General features: G+C 38.8%; 1 protein-coding gene across 3 annotated transcripts in view; it reads left to right on the top strand.

Moving 5' to 3' along the window:
• ZMAT4 (zinc finger matrin-type 4) overlaps positions 1–27,360 on the top strand; it is a 729,909-nt gene that overhangs the window by 316,855 nt on the left and 385,694 nt on the right. For all 3 annotated transcript variants that reach the window (XM_043989058.1, XM_043989056.1, XM_043989057.1), the window contains 2 exons: positions 9,938–10,000; positions 20,567–20,800. In XM_043989058.1, coding sequence (XP_043844993.1) covers positions 9,938–10,000; positions 20,567–20,800 — 297 coding nt within the window. The remainder of the gene's footprint in view (positions 1–9,937; positions 10,001–20,566; positions 20,801–27,360) is intronic.

Raw genomic sequence — 27,360 nt, 5'->3', positions numbered from 1 at the left:
CTTCGTGACCCCATTTGGATTTTTCTTGGCAGAGATACTCGAGTGATTTGTCATTTCCTTTTCTAGATCACTTTATAGATGAGGAAACTGAGGCAAACAGGGGGAAGTGACTTCCCCAAGGTCACACAAATAGCAAGTGTCTGAGGCCAGATTTGAACCTTGGTCTTCCTGACTCCAGGATTGGCATTCTAACTACTGAACTACCTAGCTTTCCCTATAGCTATAACTCTCTCTCTCTCTCTCTCTCTCTCTCCCCCCCCCCTACTTGTCTACATAAATACACACACACACACACACACAGACTTTTTTCAGAAACACACACATAACCTTGAAGTGACCCAGGCAACACTCTAAGCTGATTTATAATAATAGAGGGAGTTCCCCTCACTGATGAAAGTGTAAGTCATCCCCCAAAAAAGGACATCTGTATTTATGTGGAAACATTTCTTTATCTAATTTAAAGCCTCCTTTTCTAGTTTTAAGTTCTCTTATTCTGTCTCCAGTAGATAGATAGAGAGAGCGACTGGCCATCGTCCAAATACCATAATCCTCTATGTACTTGAGGTGTTATGAAGTTGCACTTTTGCTTCATATCTCCTGGCTACATAATTCCAAATCCTTTAACCTTTACTTAAAACCTTTTTTTATTTAACTGTCTCCACAACAGTCCTCTTCACCCTCTCAATTGTTTCTCAAAATAGCCTGAAAACAGATAAGCAGCTTTGGAAGGGTGCTGAGCTTCTGCAGTTACATGAAACTTATTATATTGCATGCATATATTTCTAACATTAAGTATACTATTCTGACTGTTCTTTTAACATTGTCCTAAGAACAACAATAGCAACTAAAAACTCACATGATTATGGCCATATTAGGTTTTGAGAACACTGTCAGGAACCTTCAACAATTATATTATTTTCACCAATTTATGGGTGAAGAAACTGAAGTTTTGGTTGTGGATGTTTCGTCATGTCTAACTTTTGTGGCCCTGTTTGGCATTTTCTTGGGATAGGTACTGGAATGGTTTGTCATTTCCTTCTATGGCTCATTTTACAGATGAGGAAACTGAGGTAAACGGTGTTTAATCACTTGCCCAGGGTTACATAGCTAGTAAGTTTCTAAGGTCAAATTTGAACATCAGCCTTCCTAACTCCAGGCCTGGTACTCTATTCACTGCCCCCCCAGCTGCCTGTCACTGAAGTTTAGAGAGGTGAAATCATTTGCTTATAATCATGTAGCCACACAGCTAGAAACGATCTGTGTTTGCCTTTGTTCCTCTCTCCCAGGATTTTGAGGGGAGGGACACTGAGTTGTTTAATGTTGTTGTTTCTGCTTTGCTGTTTGTATCCCCAAGGCCTGACATAGCATCTATCACATATTTAATAAATGCTTATTGGTGAACTGAATTGACCATCAACTGGTCAAGATGTCCCCAGCACACTGAAGTGGCACTGCCAGTCAGTCAATGAGAATTTGTTAAGCACCCACTATGTGCCAAGCCCTTTGCTAAGAGCTGGGGATGCAGAGAAAAGGAAAAGACAGTTCTTGTTCTCAAGAAGTTCATAGTGTAACAGAGGAGACAATAATGAAAACAAATATGTGCCAATATACAAACATGCGCACACACACACACACACATGCCAATAGATGGTAGGCACAGAATACACACACAGGATAAATGAACAGATTAAAGACCCCCTTCAGCTCTTTGGGAACCAGTTTCCTCATTTGTGACCTGAGGAAGTTGAAAGCAATGTTCTAAGGACTACTTCAAGTCTTAAATTTCCTTTATTCCTTCATTTCCTTTCTTATTCTTAGACTCCTTGCTGTTAATGAGGCTGGAAGGCTAAGACAGAAAACCATAAAATGATGCTGTCTGTAACTACAGAATCCGTGGGTATCTAACATAATGTTGTGTCCAAAGTAATTAAGGTTCCAGGTAATAGTTTGATTATTGAATACAATGCTGGCAATGTGTTTTGAAAAAAGCTCCAAGGGCAGCTAGGTGGCACAGTGGATAGAGCACCAGCCCTGGATTCAGGAGGACCTGAGTTTAAATCTGGCCTCAGACACTTGACACTTACTAGCTGTGTGACCCTGGGCAAGTCACTTAACCTTCATTCCCCACCCCACCCCCCAAAAAAGAAAGAAAGAAGCACCAAAGAGTCCTAGAAATGTAGGAAACCATTATTAGTTACTCAGGATCTGATTGCTAAGAGAAGTCAAAGTTGAGTTTGCCCACTTAGTTTGCTTTCATTTTTCCTTGCTGATTTCACCACTTGGGGCAGTTAAGTCCCTGTCATAGACTGAAGACTTTTCCTGAAGCATAATTCTATGACTTACCTCATGTACCTGCCTATAAGCTGTTATTACACAGCAAAAAGAAAATGGTGCAATTATTTGGTCAATCATCTGGCTACTCTGACCACCGAAGATACTGCTTCTGAATAATTCATACCCCATTGTAGATTTTCAAGGACTAGAATTTCTCTTATAATTTTCCCATACTTATATGAAAGACTTTATCACCTTCATTTGTCTTTGTGGAGTCAACCTCTCCATAATAATCTTTATATGGTCACTGTGAGCTAGCGTGCTTTTCTCAAGAACTCAGAATCATAGTAACTAGATACATCTAGAGCATCTTAGAATTTGCAGAGTGCTTCATGTGAATTATTTTATTTGAACCTCACAACAACCCTAAGTGTTTCAGAAATAATTATTTTTAAGGATGAGATTATTTTATTTTTTTAATTAATTAAATTTATATTTGTTACATTTAATTTCAAATCTGTCTCCCTCTTTTCCTCCCTACCCCACACTAGAGAAGGCTACCATTTCACACACACACACACACACACACACACACATATATATATATATATATATATATATATATATATATATATATATATATAAAACTACTTCTATTTATCAGCCCTTTTTCTGAAGGTGGATAGCATCTTCCTTCATAGGTCCTTTCTAATATATATATATAAAACTACTTCTATTTATCAGCCCTTTTTCTGAAGGTGGATAGCATCTTCCTTCATAGGTCCTTTCTAACTCAAGTATTCATAATACTCAGAATAGGGGCAGCTAGGTGGCGCAGTGGATAGAGCACCGGCCCTGGAGTCAGGAGTACCTGAGTTCAAATCGGGCCTCAGACACTTAACACTTACTAGCTGTGCGACCCTGGGCAAGTCACTTAACCCTCATTGCCTCTCAAAAAAAAAACAAAAACCAAAACATAATACTCAGAATAACTTAGTCTGTCACAGTTATTCTTCAAATAATATTGTTATTACTGTATACCTGGTTCTGCATGTTACAGGAATTATTAACCTCATTTTACAGATGAGCAAACTGAGTCTCAGAGAGATTAAATGACTTCTCCACGTACACTAAGTATCAGAGACAGTATACAGATTAGGGTCTCCCAGTCTCTTAAATTCAGCACTATTTACTCTACAACGTAGTGCTTCTTTCATGCCAAATTAATCTCCTTTCCTTCCCCTGCTTTCCTCTCACAGGTTTCCTAGGCTCATAGATCAGGGGACTGTGGTAAGCATAGCATTCCTCGGTTACCAAACAACATAAGACACAGTCTCTTACACTGTCCTGGCAAATGAGATGAAAAGCCATGACCTGGAAATTGTATAGGTCGATGAATTCAGAGCAGTTTAAATATGTAGACCCAAAGAGAATGATAAAAAAGATTAATGTTAGCCTGGAGGGAGGTCTCTAGTAGAGTGGCTGTAGGCTCTATCTTTTGCTTTATTCTGTTTGAGATTATTATTAATGACTCGGTTGAAGGCATAAAGGACATGCTTATTAAACTTTCAGATGACACAAGACTGGGAGGGAGACTTGACATATGGGATGAGAGAAACAAAATCGTGAAGCTCTTGACAAGGTGAAATAGTGGCTTGAATCAAATAGTATGACATTTAATGGGAAGGGGGCAACTAGGGAGCACAGTAGAAACAGCATCAGCCCTAGAGTCATGCAGAACTGAGTTCAAAGCCGACCCTGGGCAAGTCACTTAACCCTAACTGCCTCCAAAAAGAAAGAAAGAAATTTAATGGGAAGAAACACAAAGTCTTAATATGGGGGAGATATGTATGGATAGATAGAATTTTGCTCAAAAAGGATATGAGGAAGGGGCATCTAGGTGGCGCAATAGATAAAACACCGGCCCTGGATTCAGGAGGACCTGAATTCAAATCCGCCCACAGACGCTTGATACTCACTAGCTGTATGAACCTGGGCAAGTCACTTAACCCCAATTGCCTCACCAAAAAAAAAAAAAAAAAAAAAACGGATCTGAGGAATTTTGTGGACTTCAGGCTAAATGAGTCAACAGTGTGATACAGCAACCAAGAGAGCTATTGCAATCTTTGACTGTATTAAGAGGGCAATTTATAGGCCTAGGGAGGAAATAGTGCTATTGTATACTGCTCCATCAGACCACATGCTGAATATTATGTTAAATTCTAGATACCTCCCTTTAGAAAGGGCAATAATAAGATGGAGAGTATCTAAAGGAGTCCAAGCAGGATAATTAATAGATCATGACATCTGAGAAATGGTTGAAATAACTAGTGATTTCTAGCCTGGAGAAGAGAAAATTTTATTTGAATGTCTAGCATGTGGAAGTAGGATTAATGTTGTTCTTTTTGGTTACAGAAGGCAAAAGAACTAGTAAAGATGGCTGAAAGTTGCAAAGTGCAGATGAGCTTACTTAGGAGTTGGAGAGGAGCTATGATTTCCAAACAAGGAGAGCTGTTCCAAAGTTCAACAAGCTTGTCTTGGCTGGTAGTAGTGGGTGAAGATTGGAGGTCTTTAAGGAAAGCCTGCATGATCATTTTGGGGGGGGGTGTCCTCGTTTAGGTCTATATTGGACTAGATGTCTTCTGATGTTTCTTCCATCTCTGTCATTTCCTACAGTCTGGTGCCAAGATTCCCGGCTTAAGTATTGGAAGGGATCCAAAGAGGGTTGGGACACATTTTCCTTAGCCTCAAAGGGTAAAACTAGTGGCAATGGGTGAAAGCTATACATGGTAGTAAATTTCAACTCAAAATAAGGGAACGCTTCTGAACAATTAGAGTTGATCAAAAGTGACTTGAGCAACCTTGGGAGGTTTTCAGGCATGGTCTGGAGGTGCCATTATACAATAGACTCCTGCTGAAATAACAGTTGGATATGAAACATTCCAAGATTGCTTTCAGCTTTCTAATCAGTTCCATTCAACAAGCATTTATTAAACACCTCCTCTGCTAGGTAGGTGCTGAGACCACAAAGTTGTAAAGAAAAACCAAATATCAAGGAACTTACATTCTACTATATTTGAGATCCCATGACTTTGTTTAAAGAGGAAGGATTTCCATATGTCTTTGAGATGGCAAGGTCCTCTTGCAGTTAGTATTCCATATAATGGAACATGACTTTTTGGTGAGATGTTGAGGGTGGGATCCAGAGGTACTGGAGCAAATGCAAATTAAACCCATGAGCCCTCTCTATGACATTGTCTCAGATGCTTGCAAGCCACTAGAATCATTATTCTGAGATGAAAGTTGGAGAGATAGAGGAGGCCTTAGCAACTATCCGATCCAACCTGTACATTTTATGGTCATTTAGGTGATGTCATAGTGCACAGGATGCCAGTCCCGGAGTCAGAAAGAGACCATCCTGAATTCAAATCTGGCTTCAGACACTAGCTGAGTGACACTGGGCAAGTCAATTTACTCTGTTTGCCTCAGTTTCCTCATTTGTAAAATTAGGTGGAGAAGGAAATGGCAAACTACTAGAGTATCATTGCCCAGAAAATATAGGGTCATTAAGAGTCAGTGTAACTGAATAACACCTGAACCAGCAGTAACTGCATCTTATAGTTGGGAAACTAGGGCCTAGAGATGTTAAATGACTTCCTGGAAGTGTCACAGGTATTAAGTGACAAAGGTGAGATTTCAACCCAATTCTGCAGATCCTAAAGGCAATGCCCTCTCTGCTATACTCCTTCCTCTCACAAATAAATAACAACACAAATTATGCTATAATGGGCACAGACTTATGGTCTGAACAAAATACTGGGAGGCATTCCAGGAATTAGAAATCACTTCATTAGAAAACATAGAACTGGGGCAGCTAGGTGGCGCAGTGGATAAAGCACTGGCCCGGGATTCAGGAGTACCTGAGTTCAAATCTGGCCTCAGACACTTGACACTTAATAGCTGTGTGACCGTGGGCAAGTCACTTAACCCCCATTGCCCTGCAAAAAAAAAAAAAAAAAGAAAACATAGAACTTTTCAAATATTAATTCAACAGATATATTTAAGAGTAGAAACAGAGTTAATGCCCAAATACATAGCACTAGTTTTGTACTCAGAGGAATTGGGTTCAAAGCCTGACTTTTCCTCTTAGAAGCTCTCTGGCAAGTCATTTAACCTCTTGGGACCTCAGTCTCCTTATCTGTGAGATGGGAACTGTAATAAAGACCTGCCATGTCTATGTGTCAAGGTCAATCAACAAACATTAATTAAGAGCCTATTATAGGCCAAGAATTGTGTTACGAACTGGAGCTACAAAGAAAGGCAAAAGACAATGCCTGCTTTCAAAGAGTTCACAGTTTAATGGGGAATGACCATGTGCAATCATCTATGTATAAATGCATATGTGTATGTATACACATATGTATATGTATATATACACACATATACACGCCTATATTATATATACAATTTATATGTGTGTATATATATGTGTGTGTGTATGTATGCACATGCATACATATACATAAACAGAATACATTGGAGATAATAGGGGTGCTGTTATTTTGGCAGCTAGAAGCTAGATAATTCTGTGACTAGAGTGCTGGACCTGAAGACAAGAAGACCTGAGTTCAAATCTACTCTCAAACACTTACTAACTGTGTGACCTTGGGTGAGTCACTTAATTTCTGATTGCCTCAATTTCCTCCATTGTAAAATGGAGATAATAATAGAACCTACCTCACAGAGTTATTGTGAGGATGAAATGAGATAATATTTATAAAGTGCTTAGCACTGTGCTAAATTCTATCATGTAGTAGGTGTTTAATAAATGCTTATCCCCTTCCCTTCCCCCTACCCCTTCCTCTGTGAGGATCCAATGAAATGTCAACAAACTCTAGGTAAACTGCTAAGCTCTCTAAACCCAGGAGCTATTATTTTGTTTATTATTATTCTTGTGGACACATAATGTTACATAATCATTTCAACCTTCCCTTCCCCCAGAGTTTATCATTTGCGAGTTAATTGCATTACATAACCTAATAAGGAAGTCAACTTGTACTGAGTCTAGCCTTAGTTTCTCTGCCCACACAAGAGTCCCATGGGTATTTAGAACCTGACTCCTTCATATCTTCAGGTCTTAGAAGTCAAAGAATTCTCTTCCCTTCTGTTTCCATTTGACAGTGGAATTTGAAAAGGGATCTCTCTTTCCTTCTCTCCCCCCGCCCTTTTGGAAAGTTTTATTCAATAACTGATCTTCAAAGATTATGCTTCTGTGGATGCTAGACATATTTCAGACATTTAGACACTAATCAGTGAGTGAAACAAAGGACGATTATTCTCTCTTAACGAAAAGCAATGCTCAGTGGATTCTCCTTTAGCAAGACTGATAATCTATGGATATAGCATGGGTGAAAAGGCAATTTCCATTAATAGGCTGATTATACTTAGAATGTTGGTACAGAAAAGGAACAGGAGTGGTGCCAGGGTGATCTCACCCACTGTTTACTCTTGCCATGTGTTCAATGTCACATATTCTAAAATATCAAATACGTGATGTTGCTCTTATAAATGACATTTGTTGTTTTCCTCCTCATTTTTGTTTTTGTGAAATGTCATCTTTAAAAAAAATAAGAATAGGATTATAGGATTTAGAGCTAACAGGGATCTTAGAGACCACCTAGTCCAATAATAGTTTTGCAGAGGAGAAAGATAAGGGCCCAGGAGGTTAAATGACTCACCGCCAGAGGTCATGCAGGTAGTAATTAGCAGAGCTGGGACTAGAGCCTACTCCTCCTCTGGCTCAAAATCTGGTGTTCTTTCTACTATGCCAATCCAATTCAATTCGTCAAGGACTTATTAAGCACCTGCAAAATATTCAAGGCATTGTAATAGAGATGGGGATACAAAACAAAACAAAACAAGTCCCCCCGCCAAGGATTTTATGGTCTATTATAAGAAAGGGAAGCATAAAATGGATAAGCAACCATGGATAAGTAATATGAGGAAAGGCAGGGTGAGTATTAGGTGTTTCATTTGGCCTCAGAGGACAAAACTGGGAATAATTGTTGAAGATTGAAGGGAGGGGTAGTTCTGCTCAAAATAAGGAAATGCTTCCTGACAATTAGAGCTGTCCAAAAGGTGAAATGGAAAGCTATTGGTACTTGCTTTGCACTATACATTTTCAAGCATAGTCTTTTTTTTTTGGGGGGGGGGCAATGAGGGTTAAGTGACTTGCCCAGGGTCACATAGCAAGTAAATGTAAAGTGTCTAAGGGCAGATTTGAATTCAGGTCCTCCTGAATTGAGGGCCGGTGCTTTATCCACTATGCCACCTAGTTGCCCGCTCAAGCATAGTCTTGATAGGATTCCTCCTGAAATAACAATTGGACTTAAAGCATTCTGAGGTTCCTTCCAAGACAGTTAAATACAATAAGGCTATACTAAGCTAGTACCAAGAGGGGATGAGTAAAGGCTTCCTGTAGGAGGCAGCATCTTCATTGTTGTTGTTTGTCCTTCATTATTCAAGAGAACCCTGACAAAGGGATGATGTCATGACTTTCACTGAATTGCATTTGAGTGAGAGAGGGCTGTGCAAGGTCACCAACCTCACTCTCTCCTCCTGAGCCATTTGGATCCTGTGGCAATATATATATATATATATATATATATATATATATATATATATATATATATATATATATATCAGGATGACTAGAGATGGCCCTGGATGGGGTTTTTATGGCAATTGGGGTTAAGACTTGCTCAGGGTCACACAGCTAATAAGTGTCTGCAGTGAAATTTGAACTCAGATCCTCCTGACTCTAGGGCCAGTGTTTTATACACTGTGCCATCTAGCTGTCCCAACTTGAGCTAAGTATTGTTAACAAAAGACCCCCCCTGGGCCCGTAAAGGGACCTGAAGTGAAACAGAATTTAACATACCAATCAAAAGCAGTTATTATCTGAGAAGAACTTATGAGAGAAGAACTTATAAGGGACCAGAGAGGGAGAGAATTCTCAGCTCAAAGGGTAGTGGAAAAGAGGTGGAATGATATAATTTCTAGAGGCTTTTGAGCAGGGGTTGGGGCTAAAGGGAGGAGGACATCTATAGATACAACAAGCCAGAATGTTTAGAAAGTCCCGAATAAAGTCTCGAGTCTGTAGTTTCTGCTCAAGGCTGCCCTTGAGCTGATCAAGGTTGATTCTGTGGTTTGGGGCAGCTACGGGCATCTCCAAATTCACTCACAAAGGATCACTGGTATGTCAAACAGCTCTAAGCCTCAGGAATCCTTCTGATTGGTTGGTTGTTGTGTCGCTCCAGTGTCCTGCTGCAGTTCTAACATATAGTATAGTCATTACCGAGCCCATGTTCTCAGTATTCTAAGGAGAAAGGATGGGGGGAGACATTGTAAAGATTTTAGTAGTCATAGAATTTTAGATTTAGAGCCAGAAATCATCTCAGATCATCTTGTCTATGTCCATCTTTTCACAGATGGAGAAATTAAGATGGAGTATTTTTCTTGAGATCCCAGAAGTCAATCCCAGGTCCTTTGACTCCAAATTTACCAACCTTTCCAGGGTACCACACTGATTCCAGTCTCTAAGCATATTTTAGGGAAGGGAAACTATTCCTGTTATCTTTCTTTTTTCATCTCTTCTTTACAGGGAATGCTGGCAAGGAGCAGAGAGTGGAACACAGCGAAGGCACCCAGCTTGAAGAACTACGGGGTAAGGCTTCCAAATCTACCAGCGGATGCTTCTTTATTGCTTGGCAACCTTCACTCTACAGTAGTGAATCCCAGACCCTGATAATTGGTGGTACCTCTTCCTCCTACCTGGTCACATGATAAGGCAATAGACATTTTGCCATCAAGGAGACAATTTTTTTTTTTAAATTGGGTAGTGGTAGGAAGGGGAATGCCATGCAATGAGTAAGCAGTCATATAATTAAGTGAAACAGTATGGCCTTCTCAGTTCCCATAACAGTCAGTCCTTAAGGATTTATCAAATGCCTACTATGTGTCAGGAACTGTGCTAAGCATGGGGGATACAAAGAAAGGCAAAAGACAGTTCCTGCCGTCAAGGAACTTGCAGTCAAATAGGGGAGAGAAGACACAAACAATTATGTACCAACAGGCTATGTTCTATAAGCTCCATAAAAAAATAATCAACAGAGGAGAGGCACTAGAATTATGGAAGGGTTAAGAAAGGCTTCCTGTTGAAGGTAGAATTTTAGCTGCAGCAGAAGTGACAACTGTCCTGATATCTCAGCAGGGTATCTTTGTAGGAAAGCAGTTTCTTGTATTTCCAAGATAATGTGCTTGCATTTAGTCTCATGAATCATGAGAAGAAACGTGCCTGCTGAGCTAGTCACTGGTGAGTCACTTATTGAGTCACCCAAAGGTACCGTGCCACAAGAGGCAGCAGAGAAAGATTTGGGTAGCTATCAGCAGCAACCACCTCATTACCTTGTCATTTTCCTGCTAATGTATATACTGTGGAGTGGGCATCAGGCACAGAAAGCATCATTTTTGTCAGTGTCCTATAACTAGGTAAGTCTCAGAGGCTAAGCCTTGATATATCAAGTCCAGGGCTTTATCTCTAATGCCAAATTATAGACAAGAAAAAAGAAAAGGAACCCATTCCTTTACCTTTAAGGTTTGGAAAGATCTTTACTAATGATAGTAATAGCAAATAATAGTTAGGATTTATGCAGCTCCTAAAAGTTTACACCACATTTTACAAATATTGTCTTATGTTATCTTTACAACAATCCTGGGAGGTAGGTGCTATTATTATCCCCATTTTACAGATGAGGAAATTGAGGCACATGGAGATTCACTGACTTGCTTAAGGGTCACGCAGTTAAATGTTGGAATCCAGATTTGAACTTTGATCTTTCTAACTCTAGTTCCAGAATATGGGTCATTCAAATGTTATTAGCACCAATTCAAATCAATTCAACAAGCATTTGCCAAGCAGCTAATATTTGCCAGGTACTGTGCCAAGCACTGGAAATCCAAAGAGAGGTGAAAACAGCTCCAAGGAGTAAATAGACTAATGTGGGGAGAGGACAACATGCCCAAAACTATCACCTTTTTACAGATAAAGAAACTAATTCTCAAAAACGTATAATGACGTGGACAAAGTCACACAACCAGTAAATGGCAGAACTGAGATTTAAACCCAGGTTTGTTTGTTTCCAAGAATGATAGTCTTATTCTACACTTAACAGAGATTGTTGGAGGTAGAAGGAAATGAAGAGATTATATATAAAGATTGCTGGATTTGAAGTCAAAAGACCTAGGTTCGAATATGAGTTTAGTTACTATCTGTATGATCTTGGGGAAGTCTTTCAACCGAATTGAGCTTTGATTTCTCATCTGTGAAATGAAAGAGTTGGATTAGATGATTCTGAAGAGCTTTACAAGTTAAACAGAAGGACTTATTATCCATCTCAGAGGCAAAAAAGAGAGAGCTATTGGAGCTTCTTGAACAAAGGACCTTCTCATACCAAAGTTTTCTGACTCCAAATGCAGTGAACAAACTAACAAATGGATAGATGGATGGGTAGGTGGATGGGTGAGTGCATGGATGGATTAATATATAAAGGAAAAGGGGCAACTAGGTGGTATAGTGGATAGAGCACCAGCCCTGGAGTCAGGAGGACCTGAGTTCAAATCTGGCCTCAGATACTTGATACTTATTAGCTGTGTGACCTAAGGCAAGTCACTTAACCCCAATTGCCTCACCAAAACAAATATATATATAAAGGAACAAATGTTTGTACTGTATTTATTTATTTATTTATTTTTATTTTTGTAGTGAGGCAATTGGGGTTAAGTGACTTGCCCAGGCTCACACAGCTAGTAAGTGTTAAGTGTCTGAGGCCAGATTTGAACTCAGGTACTCCTGACTCCAGGGCCAGTGCTCTATCCACTTGTGCCACCTAGCTGCCCTGATTGTACTGTATTTAAATCATAACCTCATAATCATGACCCTTATAACCTTGGGCTTCTTACATTTGTCCAAATTTCTTTCTTTCATGTCACACTATCTTTCCCTGCCCTTTTAAAAATTCCTGATCAGCATCTTATAGGTTTACATGTTAAGAACATACAGTAAAGGAAAGCTGAACCTGGGTTTTGGTGGGAGAGAGGAAACAGTCACAAAATACTCAGAAAAATGAAATATTGAGCAGAATTATTTGAGTGAAGCTCAGAATGTTATAATAAGTGACAGAGTGTTTTAAAGTTTACAAACTCTTCATGAGAGGCCTGTGACAGATTATAAAAATACTTTTATCCTCATTTTATAGATGAAAAAACTGAGGTCAAGGAAAATTAAATGATTTACTCAAAGTCACACAACTGGCAAGTGGCAATAGTGACTTGAACACAGATCTCTGATTTAAATAAAGTGCTCCCCCACTGCATCATCCTGCCTCTGTTATAATATATAAGGCAAAGCATATTTTTCTTTTCAATGAATTAGGTGCTATCATCTCATTTGATAAATATTGGATTTTGGGGGCAGCTAGGTGGTATAGTGGATAAAGCACCAGCCCTAGATTCAGGAGTACCTGAGTTCAAATCCGGCCTCAGACACTTAACACTTACTAGCTGTGTGACCCTGGGCAAGTCACTTGACCCTAATTGCCTTACCGAAAAAAAAATAATAAAATAAAATAAAATAAAATAAAATTTAAATGTTGGATTTTATGTCATTCCTGGTAGTATATGATATAGTAGGTTATTGTTATTCGGTTGTTTCAGTTGTGTCTAACCCTTCATGAACTCATTTGGGGTTTTCTTGACAAAGATACTGTAGTGGATTGCCAATTCCTTCTCGAGCTCATTTTACAGATAAGGAAATTGAGGCAAACAGAGTTAAGTGTCTTGTCCAGAGTCACCCAGCTAATAAGTATCTGAGGCCAGATTTGAACTCTGGAAGATGAATCTGCCTGACTTCAGGCCTTACACTCTATCCTCTATGCCACCTAACATCCTGGCTATATAGAAGGTATCAATTGATAAAATCAATTTATTTCATCTAAGATTTTATATTAAAGAGGATGGCTAGGTTGGGGGAGGAGGTGTAGCCAATGGTCATCCTATGACCAACAGTTTGGCAATACTTTGTAGGGGTCACTTCAGCTCAGTAGGCTCAGAAATATCACCCCATTCAATTCACCCAGAGGTGTCCAGGTTCAGTGATACAAATCCATACTACATAAACTAAAAAGATAATGAATTGTAAAGTAGGATATTGATTTATTAGTTTAAAATTAGAATTTCTCAGGCCTTTGCATGGGGCTGTTCTAATCCTAGACAGTGGGTCCACTCAAGAAACCAAATTATAAAAGAGATTGGTTGGTGATCAGAGAACCAGAGCAAAATTTATATTTGTAAGGGATGTTTTAATCAAGCTGCTGAAAGCAGCTGGATTTCACTTCTCTAATCTCAGGATATCATCTCTTAGAATGGCCTATTGCTACAGCTGTCTAATATCCTCTCTTTATGTTGCTTCTTATTAACTTCAATTTTAGAAGGCAATACCTTTTGACCTTGTCTCTAAGTTGCAGTATAGCCTATTTGAAAGTTGATGCACGTGTGCATTTGTGTGTATGTGTGTCAGCCTGGGGAAAGGTAAATGTATACTCCAAAACCACCAGTTTTTCAGATTGTGAATTTTGGCTCTGTTTGCCCCATTCAAGCACTTTTTTTTCACCTTCTAATGCACTTTCTATGAATGATTATCTGTTATGCCTATTTGTATCTGTGTTTTTTACCCCCCCCCATTTGAGACCTGTGACTTTTGTAATAATAGGAACCCCTTCATATATAAAACCTTTAGGTTAGTGCAGCAACCTCAGTTTGTGTCAGTTTCCTCATCTGTAAAATGAGCTAGAGAAGGAAATGGCAATCCACTTCAGTATCTTTGTCAAGAAAACTCCAGGGCAGCTGGGTGGCGCAGTGGATAGAGCACCCGCCTTGGAGTCAGGAGGACCTGAGTTCAGGCGGCCTCAGACACTTAACACTTACTCTCTGTGTGACCCTGGGCAAGTCACTTAACCCCAATTGCCTCACCAAAAAAAAAAAAAAAAAAAGAAAAAGAAAACTCCAAATGGGTTCGTGAAGGGTCAGACACAACTGAAACAACTGAACAACAATAACCTTCTATATCATATACTACCAGGAATGACATAAAATCCAACATTTATCAAATGAGGTGATAGTACCTAATTCATTGAAAAGAAAAACATGCCTTACCTTATATATTATAGCAGAGGCAAGATGATACTGTCGGGGAGCACTTTAGATCAGAGATCTGTGTTCAGATCACCACTGCCACTTGCCAGTTGTGTGACTTTGAATAAATCATTTAATTTTCTCTCCATCTAAAACTTGCATCATCTCTGTGAAGTAGAGACCTCAGGTATTCTTATCCCCATTTTTCAGATGAGGAAACTGAGGAAGAATGATCAAGTGACTTGCTTATGGTAGTAAGTGATAGATTCAGTATTCAAAAGCAGGGATCTGTCTCCTGACTGTCATTTTCAAGTCCTCTAGACTTTTGGTATGATCTGGTGACCCCCGAGTTCACTGAGAGCCTTTCAGCAGGGCCATGAGATCAAAAGTATTTTCATAATCATATAAAGTATTTTCATATCTAATAGAGTAAATATTGGTAAATAAAACTGCACATTTAAAAAAAAAACTCTTGGGGGAGGTCCTCAATAACTTTTAAGATTGTATGAGGTTACTAAGACCAAAAAGTCTGAAAGCCATTACCCCAGAGCATTTTTTATGTTGCATATTCTTTTTATTTATTTTGTTAAACATTTCCCAATTACATGTTTTTGTAATAAGCATTTTTATTTATAGCTTTGGGTTCCAATTTTATCCTTCTTTCCCTCCCTCCCCTCCCCCTCCCTGAAGCAACAAACAATCAGATATGGGTTATACATGTAGAATTATGGACTATTGCTGAAACATACTATCCACCCCCCAAAGCATGTTAAACTCCATGAGAATATAGTAGATAAATTATTCAACACAGCAAGTATTTAATAAGTATTTGTTGAATGAATCAATGAACAAATGAATGGTAAATTGAATTCTGCTGGTATCAACTTCAAGAACCAAGTAGCACAGTCCTCAAGGACCAAACCACCATAAAAACATCAAAGGAAACTTTTGATCAATATTATTATTGTTTTAATAGTAATCCTTCTGAGCCATGGCATTCCAACAGTAGTTTTCTGCATTCCAAGATGAGATTACTTTGCTAAAAAAGTTCTTAACACAAAAATCAAGCAATAAAGTTACTTTCTCAGGGGCTCTTCTCAAGTATTGTTTTGTTCCCCAACCTCCTGATCAGAAGGAATCTTGAGAAGGAAGACAAAAAAAAATTCTGAGTTTACTCCCATCATACCAAGAGATGTCTTCTAAGAAAATGTCATTTGCTAAGTAATTACTTCTGTGTCAGGCATTTTATCTAAAAGAGAAAGACCTAATTAAAAGTAATTTGTAAGCTAGGTGTGCTGATTAAGTGTTAATTGTGCTCTGCAATGTAACAGTATTACTCCCGTTCTCACCCTCTCTTTTAAGCAAACCCATATTTTATTATTTTGGCAGCTGCATTCTGTGCTGCAGAAACACACTGAGAGAAGCAGGAGCTATGTTGCAGTATGACTAATAGATCACGTGAGGATTTGCTTTTTGTCCTCAAGACATTTTGGATCTGAATTATTTTTTTTTTCCAAAGGAAAATCAAATCCTGTTTAGAATATGACAAATATACAGGAGATGAGGAAGGGAAGCAAAAGGTCCTGTTTGGGTCACCACTCTAATTCCAAAGCCTTTGGAGAGACAGCCTAATGTGGGGGAACAAGCCCTGAGCTGTGAGTCAGGAGACCTGGGTTTAGCTCCCAGCTCCTCCCCTTATTAGAGCCTAGGAAAGTCTATGAGTTGCTGGAGATGACCTCAAAGGGCCCTTCTAGCTTAAATATTCTGTAACTTCATGATTTTAAAAGAATCGTGAGCTATGGCCTTGGCGAGCAGCTGATGTCTTTGTTCTCAACTTTCCCTTTAAATTCATATTCTCTGGATCCTAGACCAAATTGTAAGCACACAGACTGAGAATATTTTAGATCAATAACAGAAACTGTCCATATCTTGAAATGCTGTAGCTTGTGATAAATTCCTTATCAATTCAGCAAAGAAACATCTACTGCTACATACTCTGGCAATCACTGCAAACTTCCCACTCCCTGCCCCTCCCCCCCGCAAAAAAAAAAAAACACACCAAAAAAAAATTGTAGTTAAAGCATCAACTAGAAAATTCATTTTTCAAAGTAATCAATCTCTTTTTTCTTTCATTCTTTCCTTCTCTTTCCCTTCCTTCTCTTTTCTCTCCTCTCTTCCACTTTTCCCCTCCTCTTCCTTCTATCTTTATATCCCTGTCATTCTGTCTCTCTGTCTCTCTGGCTTTCTCTGTGTCTCTGTCTCTGTCTCTTTCTCTGTCTCTCTGGCTTTCTCTGTGTCTCTGTCTCTGTCTCTTTCTGTCTCTCTGTCTCTGTCTCTCTCACACACACAGAATAAAAGCAATATAACTTCTGTGACTTAGAAACATAGACTTACAGAATGTAAGATCTGAAACAGATTTTGGAATATTAAATGAAATAGAATGCCAGGATTGGAAAGAACTCTAGAATACAGACATAGAATATAGACGCAGAATGTTACATAGAATATAGACCTCAAAAGAACCTCAGAAAGTAGAACATACACTGACAGCATGAAATGACTTCAGACCAAAGGTTCTTAACCTGGGATATGTGAATCCTTGGTTATATTTCAGGGACTCTGTGAAATTGTATGGGTAAAATATACATATATTTTTAATCTTAATAAAATTAGTTTCCTTCGCAATCCTATATTTTATATCATTAAAAACCTTATTCAGAGAAGGGGTCCATAAGTTTCAACAGACTGCCTGAGAGGTCCATGACACAGTGAAAGACAAAGAACCTCTGACAGAATATAGATACAGATATGAACTGCATTTTTTTTGGGGGGGGGATAAGGAATTCACAGGTAAGGAAACTTCCTTGACCATTGCAAGTGGGCAGCTTCTTTTACATTTTCTAGCTTTAGAGAGTTGTTTAGACCACGGAGGAGTAAATAACTGGCCTAAGTTCACATAGCCAGTAAGTATGTCCCCAAGGTGAAACTTGAACCCAGGTTACCATGCCTCCAAAGCCAGCTCTGCACACATGACACCATGCTGCCTTTCATAGAACATAGGCATTAATTCAATTCAACTCAACAATTATATGGTTAGTAAATGTCAACCTTGAAAGGGCATCTAGGAAACAAAATAAAATGAGTTAGAGGAAACAATAGAAAGCAGGCAGTTTGCCATACTGGCAAGAACATTGGACCTGGATTTAAGGGAGAACTGGATTAATATACCACCTCTGACTATGGATGACCATGGGGCAAGTCACTTAATCTCTCTAAACCTCGATTGTATATCATGGGCATCTTCCTAAACATGCCTCATACACATTGTTCCTCCAATGTCTTTCTATTGTAGATTTCCAGGGTTGTAACTGGCATAGAGGAAATCTGAATTTATCTAAGTACTTGACTGGGAACCCATAGCTCAAACTAATGCTATGAGGATAAAGCTTGCTGAATAAAAGTCATTATATGTATCCCACTTTTTCCTATGAAGGCAGGACCTCATATTCAATAAGGCATCCCTCACTCCTCCCATCCCTGGGTTCATTTTAAGCACCGTTCTTCCTTCCCTTCTCAAATGTCACTCGAATATCAGTCAAAAGGTTGCCTCTCTTTTGCTGTTTCCCCTCACCATAATAGGATTTGCATACACTTGGCATAGCCTAGTCTAAACTTCAGTAGCAGGAGTGGTTCCTCTGTCATCCTGCTAACAGCTCCAAGGTGTTGCTTGTCAGCACCCCCTGTACTTGGCTTGCTGAGGCAAAACTCTGGGTATAGCTCTACTTGTCATACCTACATCCCAGGGTATTTATAAGGCTCCAGTGATATAATGTATGTAGACCACTTTGCAAACCTCAAAGTCTATGTAAACAACACCTATTGTTATCATTTTATGGGACAATATAGATTATCATCATTATCAATATCACTATCATCGATGGAGTTTAGTGGATGGAGAAGTAGACCTGGGAGACAGAAAGACCTGAGTGTGAATCTTGCCTCAGACCGTTACTAGCTGTATGACCTTAAGCAAGTCACTTAACCTTTATTTGCCTCAGTTTCATCATCTGCAAAATGGGGATGATAATAATAGTACCTGCTTCCAAGGTTCTTGTGAGGATAAAGTGTAAAGCACGTTGCAAACCTTAAAGCATTATATAAATACTATTACTATTTTCATTGTTATTATTATTATTAAACTGGAAAGACCTTTAGAGCATAAAACATAGAACAAGAACCCAATGGGGATTTCATGATGTAAATGACTGTGAGAGCAGCAAGGGCATTTAGAAAAGAGTCCATCAGAGGGAAATGGACATTATAGATCATCTATTTCAGATCCATTTTGCGGAGAAGAAAACTGAGGCTCTGGTTGGGAAAGCCAATTCCCCCAGGTTATAGCACTCCTAAGAAATCGGTCATCATTTTTAAAGGATTTATTGAAGTCTCGGTTTTATGTCTAATATATTCAGGCTAGAGAGAGCTGTGATGTCTGAAATGAGAGAGCAGGGCTCATCCACTAGTGGTTCACTTTCTCATTCTTTGCATTTCAAATAAAAATGAATTTTCACTTCAATGTTGATTTTGGGGGGAAAATATTTTTTCAGAGTTTAGGAAAGGATGCTGTATCTTTTCTCCTGGGGGTGGCTTGTTCCTTAGACTGTAAGGTTTTTGCATAACTCTGAAAACTCAGGAATCAATAAATTATGAGGCCTTGGTAACTGCTCAACTCCATTAAAGTTGGGTGGCCAAAGACAATTGATGGGTTAGTCATAAGGAATTAACAATGACCCTGCACTTTCTCCCTTGTCTCCCTTTCTGTCTCCCTTGATGCAAACATAACTAGGGTTACTAGATATTAGGCCATTCCTACCTTTTCTGTGAATCCTTTATAATCATAATGCAGTATTATTTTGTTAGGTCTGATGATCTGTCTTAGGTTGTTATATTTTCTACTGAGTAGCATTCTTGCATAGGAAGGAAGGAGGAAGCAAGCACTTATTAAGTGCCTCCTATGTGCCAGGCACTGTGCTAAAGACTTTACAAATTTAATCTCATTTGATCCTCATCATAACCCTGAGAGGTAGGTGCTATTATCATTCCCATTTTACAAGTTGAGGCACCTGAGGCAAACAGAGATTATGTGATTGCACAGGATCACATAGCTAGTAAGTGCCTAAGGCTGGATTTGAACTCAGATCTTCCTGAATCCAGGTCAAACACTATTCACAGCATCCTCTTGCTGCCTAATGTAGCTTAAAGAGCATCCCCCCCCCCAAAAAAAAGCACCAAAATACAGGTTCTAACTTTGGGCGTTCTCCCTTAGTATCTGGCCTTAGTCAAGGAATTTTCTCTCTCTGGGCCAGTCAGTTTCTCTTTCTGTAAAATAATGGGCTTGGACTAGTTATTATCCTTTTTGCCTGTTAAAAATTCCTTTGAAACTTTTGCACCCCTTTTTCAGAATATCTCTTTAAAGATTCTTAAATAAAGGAAATGCTCAATTTCAGCTAGAGGTTAGTAAAAGTAAATGTAACTTCCTCCTCTTCCAAGTTCATAGACTCCCTGAAATCTACCAACAGACTCTTTGGGGATGGGGGGTGGTCTGTGGATTCCAGGTGATGAACCTCTGCACCAGAGGATCTCTAAGGTTGCTTCTAGACCTAAAAACACGATCCTATGACCTCTTTTAGCTCTACAATGTACCATTGGGCAACTCTATCAAGCACTGAGCCTCAGTTTTCTAGCTATAAAATAGGGGGATATGAATGCATTCACTCTCTACCTCACTGAGTTTACTGGAGATCAAGTGAGATCATGTACAAAAGTGACTATAAAGGGCTATATAAATATGAGCTATTATTATTGTGCATGACATTATTTTAATTAAGTAGCTATGTTTAATATTCAGCTCTCAAGTTGCTATATTTGATTCTTGAGCTCGGTGACTAATGTGGGGGTATCTTTCAACTTCAGATGTTGGGAAGAAAATGTAGGCAATAATGGCTTCATTACAGCCTTTATTTCTGAATGTTTCCTCTTACAGAAACCCCCTTGAGTCCACTCAAGCCGCCCCACTCGGCCAGTGCCCCAGGAGTGGCCATGTCTTCACCCCATCGTCGAAGAGATTCAGACAGATACTGTCAGCTCTGTGCAGCCTGGTTCAATAACCCTCTGATGGCCCAGCAGCACTATGAAGGCAAAAAACACAAAAAGAATGCCGCCAGGGTGGATTTGTTAGAACAACTAGGAAAGACACTGGATCTGGGGGAGTTGAGAGGTAAGGGGGATGAAGGTGCCTGCTCCAAGACAATGGAGACGCTTCAGGCCTATTCTGCATCTTCTCCATCTTTGCGCTCTGTGCGTGTGTGTGCCTATGTGTGTGTGTGTGTGTGTGTGTGTGTGTGTGTGTTTGTGTGTGTGTGTGTTTAAAAAAACAGGGTCATAGCCAACAGGTAAGTTTGGGCAGGAATGATCACTGACATTCCTGTGTTATCTCCTTTGATGCTCACAACAACCTGATGAAGTAGGTGACAGCTGAGGTAAATAGAGGGTCATAGAGGTTCAGTGACTTGCTAATGGACATATTGACTAGCATCAAAGGCTAGATTTCAATGAAAGTGTTCCTGATTTCCAGTATGGGCCTTTATGCATTTATTACACCACACTGACTCTAGACCAGGGGGTCTTAACCTGGGACCTATAACCTTGGTTTTCTTGTTTTGTTTTTTAACATTATAAAACCATATATGACACAGATGTATACTACTAATAATAACACATGCACATATTTATATATATTGCTTATTATGTGCCAGCCATTGTCCTAACTGCTTTTTACAAATATTATCTCATTTGTTCTTTCCTCACAATCCTGCAAGTTAGGTGCTTACTATTATATTACAGATGAGGGTTGCACAGCTAGTAAATGTCTGAGGCTGCATTTGAACTCATGTCTTCCTGATTTCAGGCCCTGAATTCTGTTTACTTCATCACCTAGCTGTGTCACCATATATATGTGTGCATCTATGTCCTCTATCTCTATTTATCTCTGTCTCTATCTACGCACAAACATATACGTGTTATGTGTGTATTTGTATACACACACACACATAAACAATTTCATATATTTGTAGGGGTACCTAGGTGACACAGTGAATAGAACACTAGTCCTGGAGTCAAGGGAATCTGAGTTCAAATCTCACCTCAGACACTTATTAGCTTTGTGACTCTGGGCAAGTCACTTAACCACCCTTAAATATCTGGGGCCATCGCCAAATATCTTGATCTATATCTTGTCACTAGACCTAGATGACTCTGGAGGACAGAGTGAGGTTGGTGACTTCCTTCACTTAAATCCAATTCAGTGTAAATCATGACATCACTCCGATGTTATGGTCCTCTTCAAGAAGAAAGAACAAACAACAGCAACATATATTGCTTTATATATGGTAGCAAATATTGGGTATATACACACTTATATACACAGATACACACTTTCCTTTGTTATCCTGTGCCTTTTATTTTATGCATTTAAAAAACTTTTTTTTTGGGGGGGGGAGGCAATGAAGGTTAAGCAACTTGCCCAGGGTCACACAGCTAGTAAGTGTCAAGTGTCTGGGGCTGAATTTAAACTCAGATCCTCCTGAATCCATGGCCAGTGCTTTATCTACTGCACCCCTAGCTATCCCCTAAAAACATTCTTCTGAGAAAGGATCCATAGACTTCACCAGATTGCCAAACGGTTCACAGCACAAATAAAGGTCAAGAACCTATAGAGAATAGTATCATGAAATAAGTAGTAGCTGCTTCCTTTTTCCTATCTCTGTTTAAAAATTATGCCCACAGTGTATTTTCATGGGGAGGCATTAGGGTATTATAAAAAGTGCATTTGTTTTGGAGTACTGGCCTTGAGTCCTGATTCTGTCACTCAGTGACCTTCACCAAAATGCTTTATCTTTCTGGTCTACAGGATCCTTCCTCCTTTATAAAATGAGGGGTTCAGATGAGGAAATTCCTAGTTCTACATTATATGTCTCTACCAAACCCAATTAAACTTGGTGCTTTCTTGTAGGCCATTTTTTCAACATATCTTGTGATGAAATAAAAGATACAACTTTAAGGTATTATAGCTTTCTGTATCCCTCTTAGCTAAAAGAAAACACATGGTTTAATATTTCAGAACAATAAATGATCCCTCTGTAAGGGCCTTGGAAAACCTGTTATTGCTTTTTCTTGGGGGACTGTCCTCAACATGAGCTTGTCCAAAACAGTGTAAGAAGCTTCTCATAGCTGAAGGCCAAGCTACACCTCCCTCCTCCTAGGAATGAGCACAGTTTGTTAGGGAATTCCATCATGGCAGGGCACTGAAGGAGAAAAAGAGGGCTTTATTTATGTTTTCTGCCAGATATTATGACTTGAAGAAGAGTTATTCCTCGAGGAAATTCTCCTTCCCTGTTCTAAATGATTGGTGCTGCATCTTTTATGTACAGACACATATCTTAATGACTTGGGCATCTGAATTCTTTAGCATTTAAGCAGCCAGTCTTTTATATAAAAGACAAAAAGGATCCACCTTGACTTGATAACTCAATGTGACTCTGACTCAGTCGCACGTGGAATGTGATTAGCATCGAACAAACTGTCCTTGAAACTAACCTTTTCCCTGCCATATGACAAATCCTGATAATACTTGCTATATACACTTACTTAAAGGTTTATCATAGTACACTGCCAAGCCCTGAGAGCAGAGCGCTTGGTTAGCCTGGCTTCTTTTAAAGATATTGATTATGTCATGATTGCTGGGAAATCTCCAATGGAATCACAGCGATAGCCTGGAAAGGAGTTGGAAGTTACTAAAAGAATAATATTATTGGGGGGGGGAGGGGATCTTTGCTGTGATCACCTACAGAGCTAGTGCTGTCCTTCTATTGATTATTTCTAAATTATTCTGTATATCGCTTGTTTGCTCATACTTGTTACAAAGCTGTCATCCTCATTAGACTGTGAGCTCCTTGAGGGCAGGGGTTGTCTTGTGCCTTTCTTTGTATCCTCAGGGTTTTGCACATGTCATATACTAGGCACTTAATAAGTGCTTATTGATTGATTCTCTCACCTTAGTTAAGCAATGAAGTTTGCCTGGGGTAGGGAAGAGTAAAGAAGTCTGAAAGTTTACTTACTTGGGATTCAACAGTAGGCCTATATCTGGCAGGAGAAGGCTGGGAACTAAATGGGGGAGTGGGAGGGGGGAGAGCAAAATCTGCAAGTCACACTTTAGCTACTCCTGTTCTCCTATCCCACTCTCATATAATGATTCATGGATCCCTTGAAGTGCTAAAATATTCTCTCCTCTCAAATATATATGTAGATATTTATATGATTGTGTGTATATATATATTTTAGAGCACTATATATATTTCTGTGAATCTGCTTTTTTATGTATGCATATATAAGAAAGGACTATATTACATAGTTATGTAATTATATATGTACACATACATCTAAATGCACATATATGTTTATACAAATGTGTACATGTATGTTGTGGGTTTGTGTGCATACATGTGCATTGTGTAAGCTCATGTATGCACGTGTGTATAAGCAAACACATGTTATGTATGTGTGTGTCTCTGCATGTATGCATATAGGTGTATATACACAGAGTGTCCCAAGTATCTTAATTCAGTTTTAAGCTATTTAACCTTAACATCACTCTGACTTTGGGGAAAACATATATAAGATCTCTCTTTCTTACTCTATAGTTTTGGTTTTTATATTCTGTGTTTGTATTAGTTATAGACCTTTCTTGTACCTAGGGAGATGGTGTTGCCATTAATAGAAATAGGCAATTTATGGCAGGGTCCAAGGGAAGACGAAGATTTCCATTTTAGCCAGGTTGAGTTTGATGTTCTGCTGGGACACTGAAATTGGAATGTTCAGGAAGCATCTGACAATGTGGGTCTGGAGCTCAAGGAAGTGAGATGAGAAGAATCTATACATCTGGGAGACATCTTTATAGAGGTGACAATTGAAGTGTCTCCAATGGAGAGGGTGTAGAGAAAGAAAAGAGATGAAGGTCAAGAGTATCTTTTTTTTTCATTTCATAGTATTTTATTTTTTCCCAGTTATGTGTAAAGATAGTTTTCATCATTCATTTTGAGTTCCAAATTTTTTTCCCTCTCTGTTTTCCCTCCCCACTCCCCAAGACAGAAAGCAATCTGATATAGGTTATATATGTACAATCATAAACATATTTCCACATTAGTCATGTTGTGAAAGAAGAATCAGGACAAAAGGGAAAAACACAAGAAAAAAAGTGAAAATAGTAGGCTTCAATCTGCATTCATACTCGATAGTTCTTTTTCTGGATGTGAAGAGCATTTCCTATCATGAGTCTTTTGGAATTGTCTTGGATCACTCTATTGCTGAGAAGAGCCAAGTCTGTCACAGTTGATCATCACACAATGTTGCTGTTATTGTGTACAATGTTTTCCTGGTTCTGCTCACTTCACTCAGCATCAGTTCATGTAAGTCCTTCTAGGTTTTTCTGAAATCTACCTGCTCAGAATTTCTTATAGCACAGTGCTATTTGATTACATTCATATACCACAACTTGTTCAGCCATTTCCCAGTTAATGAGAATCCCTTCAATTTTCTATTCTTTGATACCACAGAAAGAGCTGCTATAAATATTTTTGTAAATGTGAATCCTTTTCCCTTTTTTATAATCTCTTTGAGATATAGACCTACTAGTGGTATTGCTGGATCAAAGAATATGTATAGTTTGATAGTCCTTCGGTCATAGTTCCAAATTGTTCTCCGGAATGGTTGGATCAGTTCACAGCTCCACCAACAGTGCATTAATGTTCCAATTTTCCCACATTCTCCAACAGTTATCATTTTCCATTTTTATCATATTAGCCAATCTTATAGCCTTGTGGCTATACCCATATATGGGAAAGGCTTCGGGAGTTAACCCCGAGGAAAAATCAGGAGTCGGAGTCCCTTAGGCAGTTGGATGTTGGACATCACATCCCTCTGGTAACTCCTGTGGCAGCACTGGTGCCAAACTGTATTGCCTCTGCCTCTCCTTTGGATCCACCAATGTTGTGAAGAGGGAAAACCTGCTGCATGGGCAACAGCTTGTTTTCCATATTGATCTGCGCAGGCCAGCGCCCTGGAGAGGATACTCCAGCTACTCCTCATGGGGTAGATACAACCATGGGATGTGGCAGTTACCGGTTATAAGTCAGTCACTCAGGAGCTGTGGCTCCCATATCAGACTGCACAGCCACTGTAGCCTGTGGCTCTTCAAGGCACTGATCCATAGTCGTCCATGACTGGTGGAGGCCTACTACTATAGGTATGAGATGGTAGTTCAGAGTTATTTTAATTTGTACTTCTTTAATCAATAGTGATTTGGAACAATTTTTCATATTACTCTAGGTAGCTTTAATTTCTTCATCTGAAAACTGTTCATATCCTTTGACTGTTACTCAACTGGGGAACGACTTGTATTCTTAAAGATTTCATTCAGTTCTCTATATATTTGAGAATTGAGGTCTTTATCAGAAACACTAACTGTAAAAATTGTTTCCCAGCTTTCTTCTTTCCTTCTAATCTTGCTTGTATTAGTTTTGTTTGTGCAAAATAATTTAAATTAATTAAAATTATCCATATTGCATTTCATAATGTTTTCTATCTCTTATTTGGTCATCAATTCTTCCCTTCTCCGTAGATCTGACAGTTAAACTATTCCTTCTCCTAATTTGCCTGTGGTCTCACACTTTATGCATATATCATGTACCTCTTTTGACCTTATTTTGGTATATGCTGTGAGATGTTGGTCTATACCTAATTTCTGCCATATTGTTTTCCAGTTTTTGTTGAAGACTGAGATTTTATCCCAGGAGCTGGAGTTAGGAGGTTTATCAAACAGTATATTGCTATAGTCATTTACTACTGTGTCTCCTTTGCTTAACCTATTGCTCTGATCCACCACTCTATTTTTTAGCCAGTACCAAATTTTTGATGATTAGGGCAAAGATATCTTAAGGGAACCATGAGCCTTAAAATCAGGCATCAGGCAGATGGAAAATGAACCAGGACATACAGCATAAGCCCTTGAGGTAGAGAGTACCATGACAAAAAGGAATGGGTGATCCCTAATATACTTCTGGGGGAAAGACCAACAAGAATGACACCTGAGTAAATATCACTGGATTTCACATCAAAAAAATCATGTAGCTTCCATTCTTTGGAGTAAGATGATGAATAAGTAATTGGGAGGGAATACTACTATCCCTTCTACCTTTCCTGCCCCCCAAATTGAACTGTCATTCAGTCTTTATTTCTTCATTTTGCCCCCAAGAATATAGTGAGAGACTACATCTATTGAATCTTCTCTGACTTAGGTCATACAGATAATAAATTGCGGACCTGGGATTCAAACACAAATTCCCTAACTTCAAATCTCAGATTCCCACTCTAATAGAATCATTAAATGGCAGACTATAGATAGATAGATAGATATATAAATGCTTTTTCATATCATAAAAACGCATATTTATTAGAAGTTATATATATGGATATATGACTATACCATAGCTCTATATAGCTTTATATATCTTTTATAGAGAACATCTCTCTTTTTCTTCTTTTAGTTGCCTATCCTTCATATATCCATCATATATATCCTTCATATATCCATCATATATATCCATATATATGATAGCCTCAACTATCATTCATATATATGGATATGACTATCATATATATATATGGATATATGTGATGAAAAGGAAGATAAGTAACCGAAAGGAAACATAAATATATAACTAT

The sequence above is a fragment of the Dromiciops gliroides genome, chromosome 2 (assembly GCF_019393635.1).
Source record: "Dromiciops gliroides isolate mDroGli1 chromosome 2, mDroGli1.pri, whole genome shotgun sequence".
NCBI lineage: Eukaryota > Metazoa > Chordata > Mammalia > Microbiotheria > Microbiotheriidae > Dromiciops > Dromiciops gliroides.
This window is presented reverse-complemented; position numbering and strand designations above follow the sequence as displayed.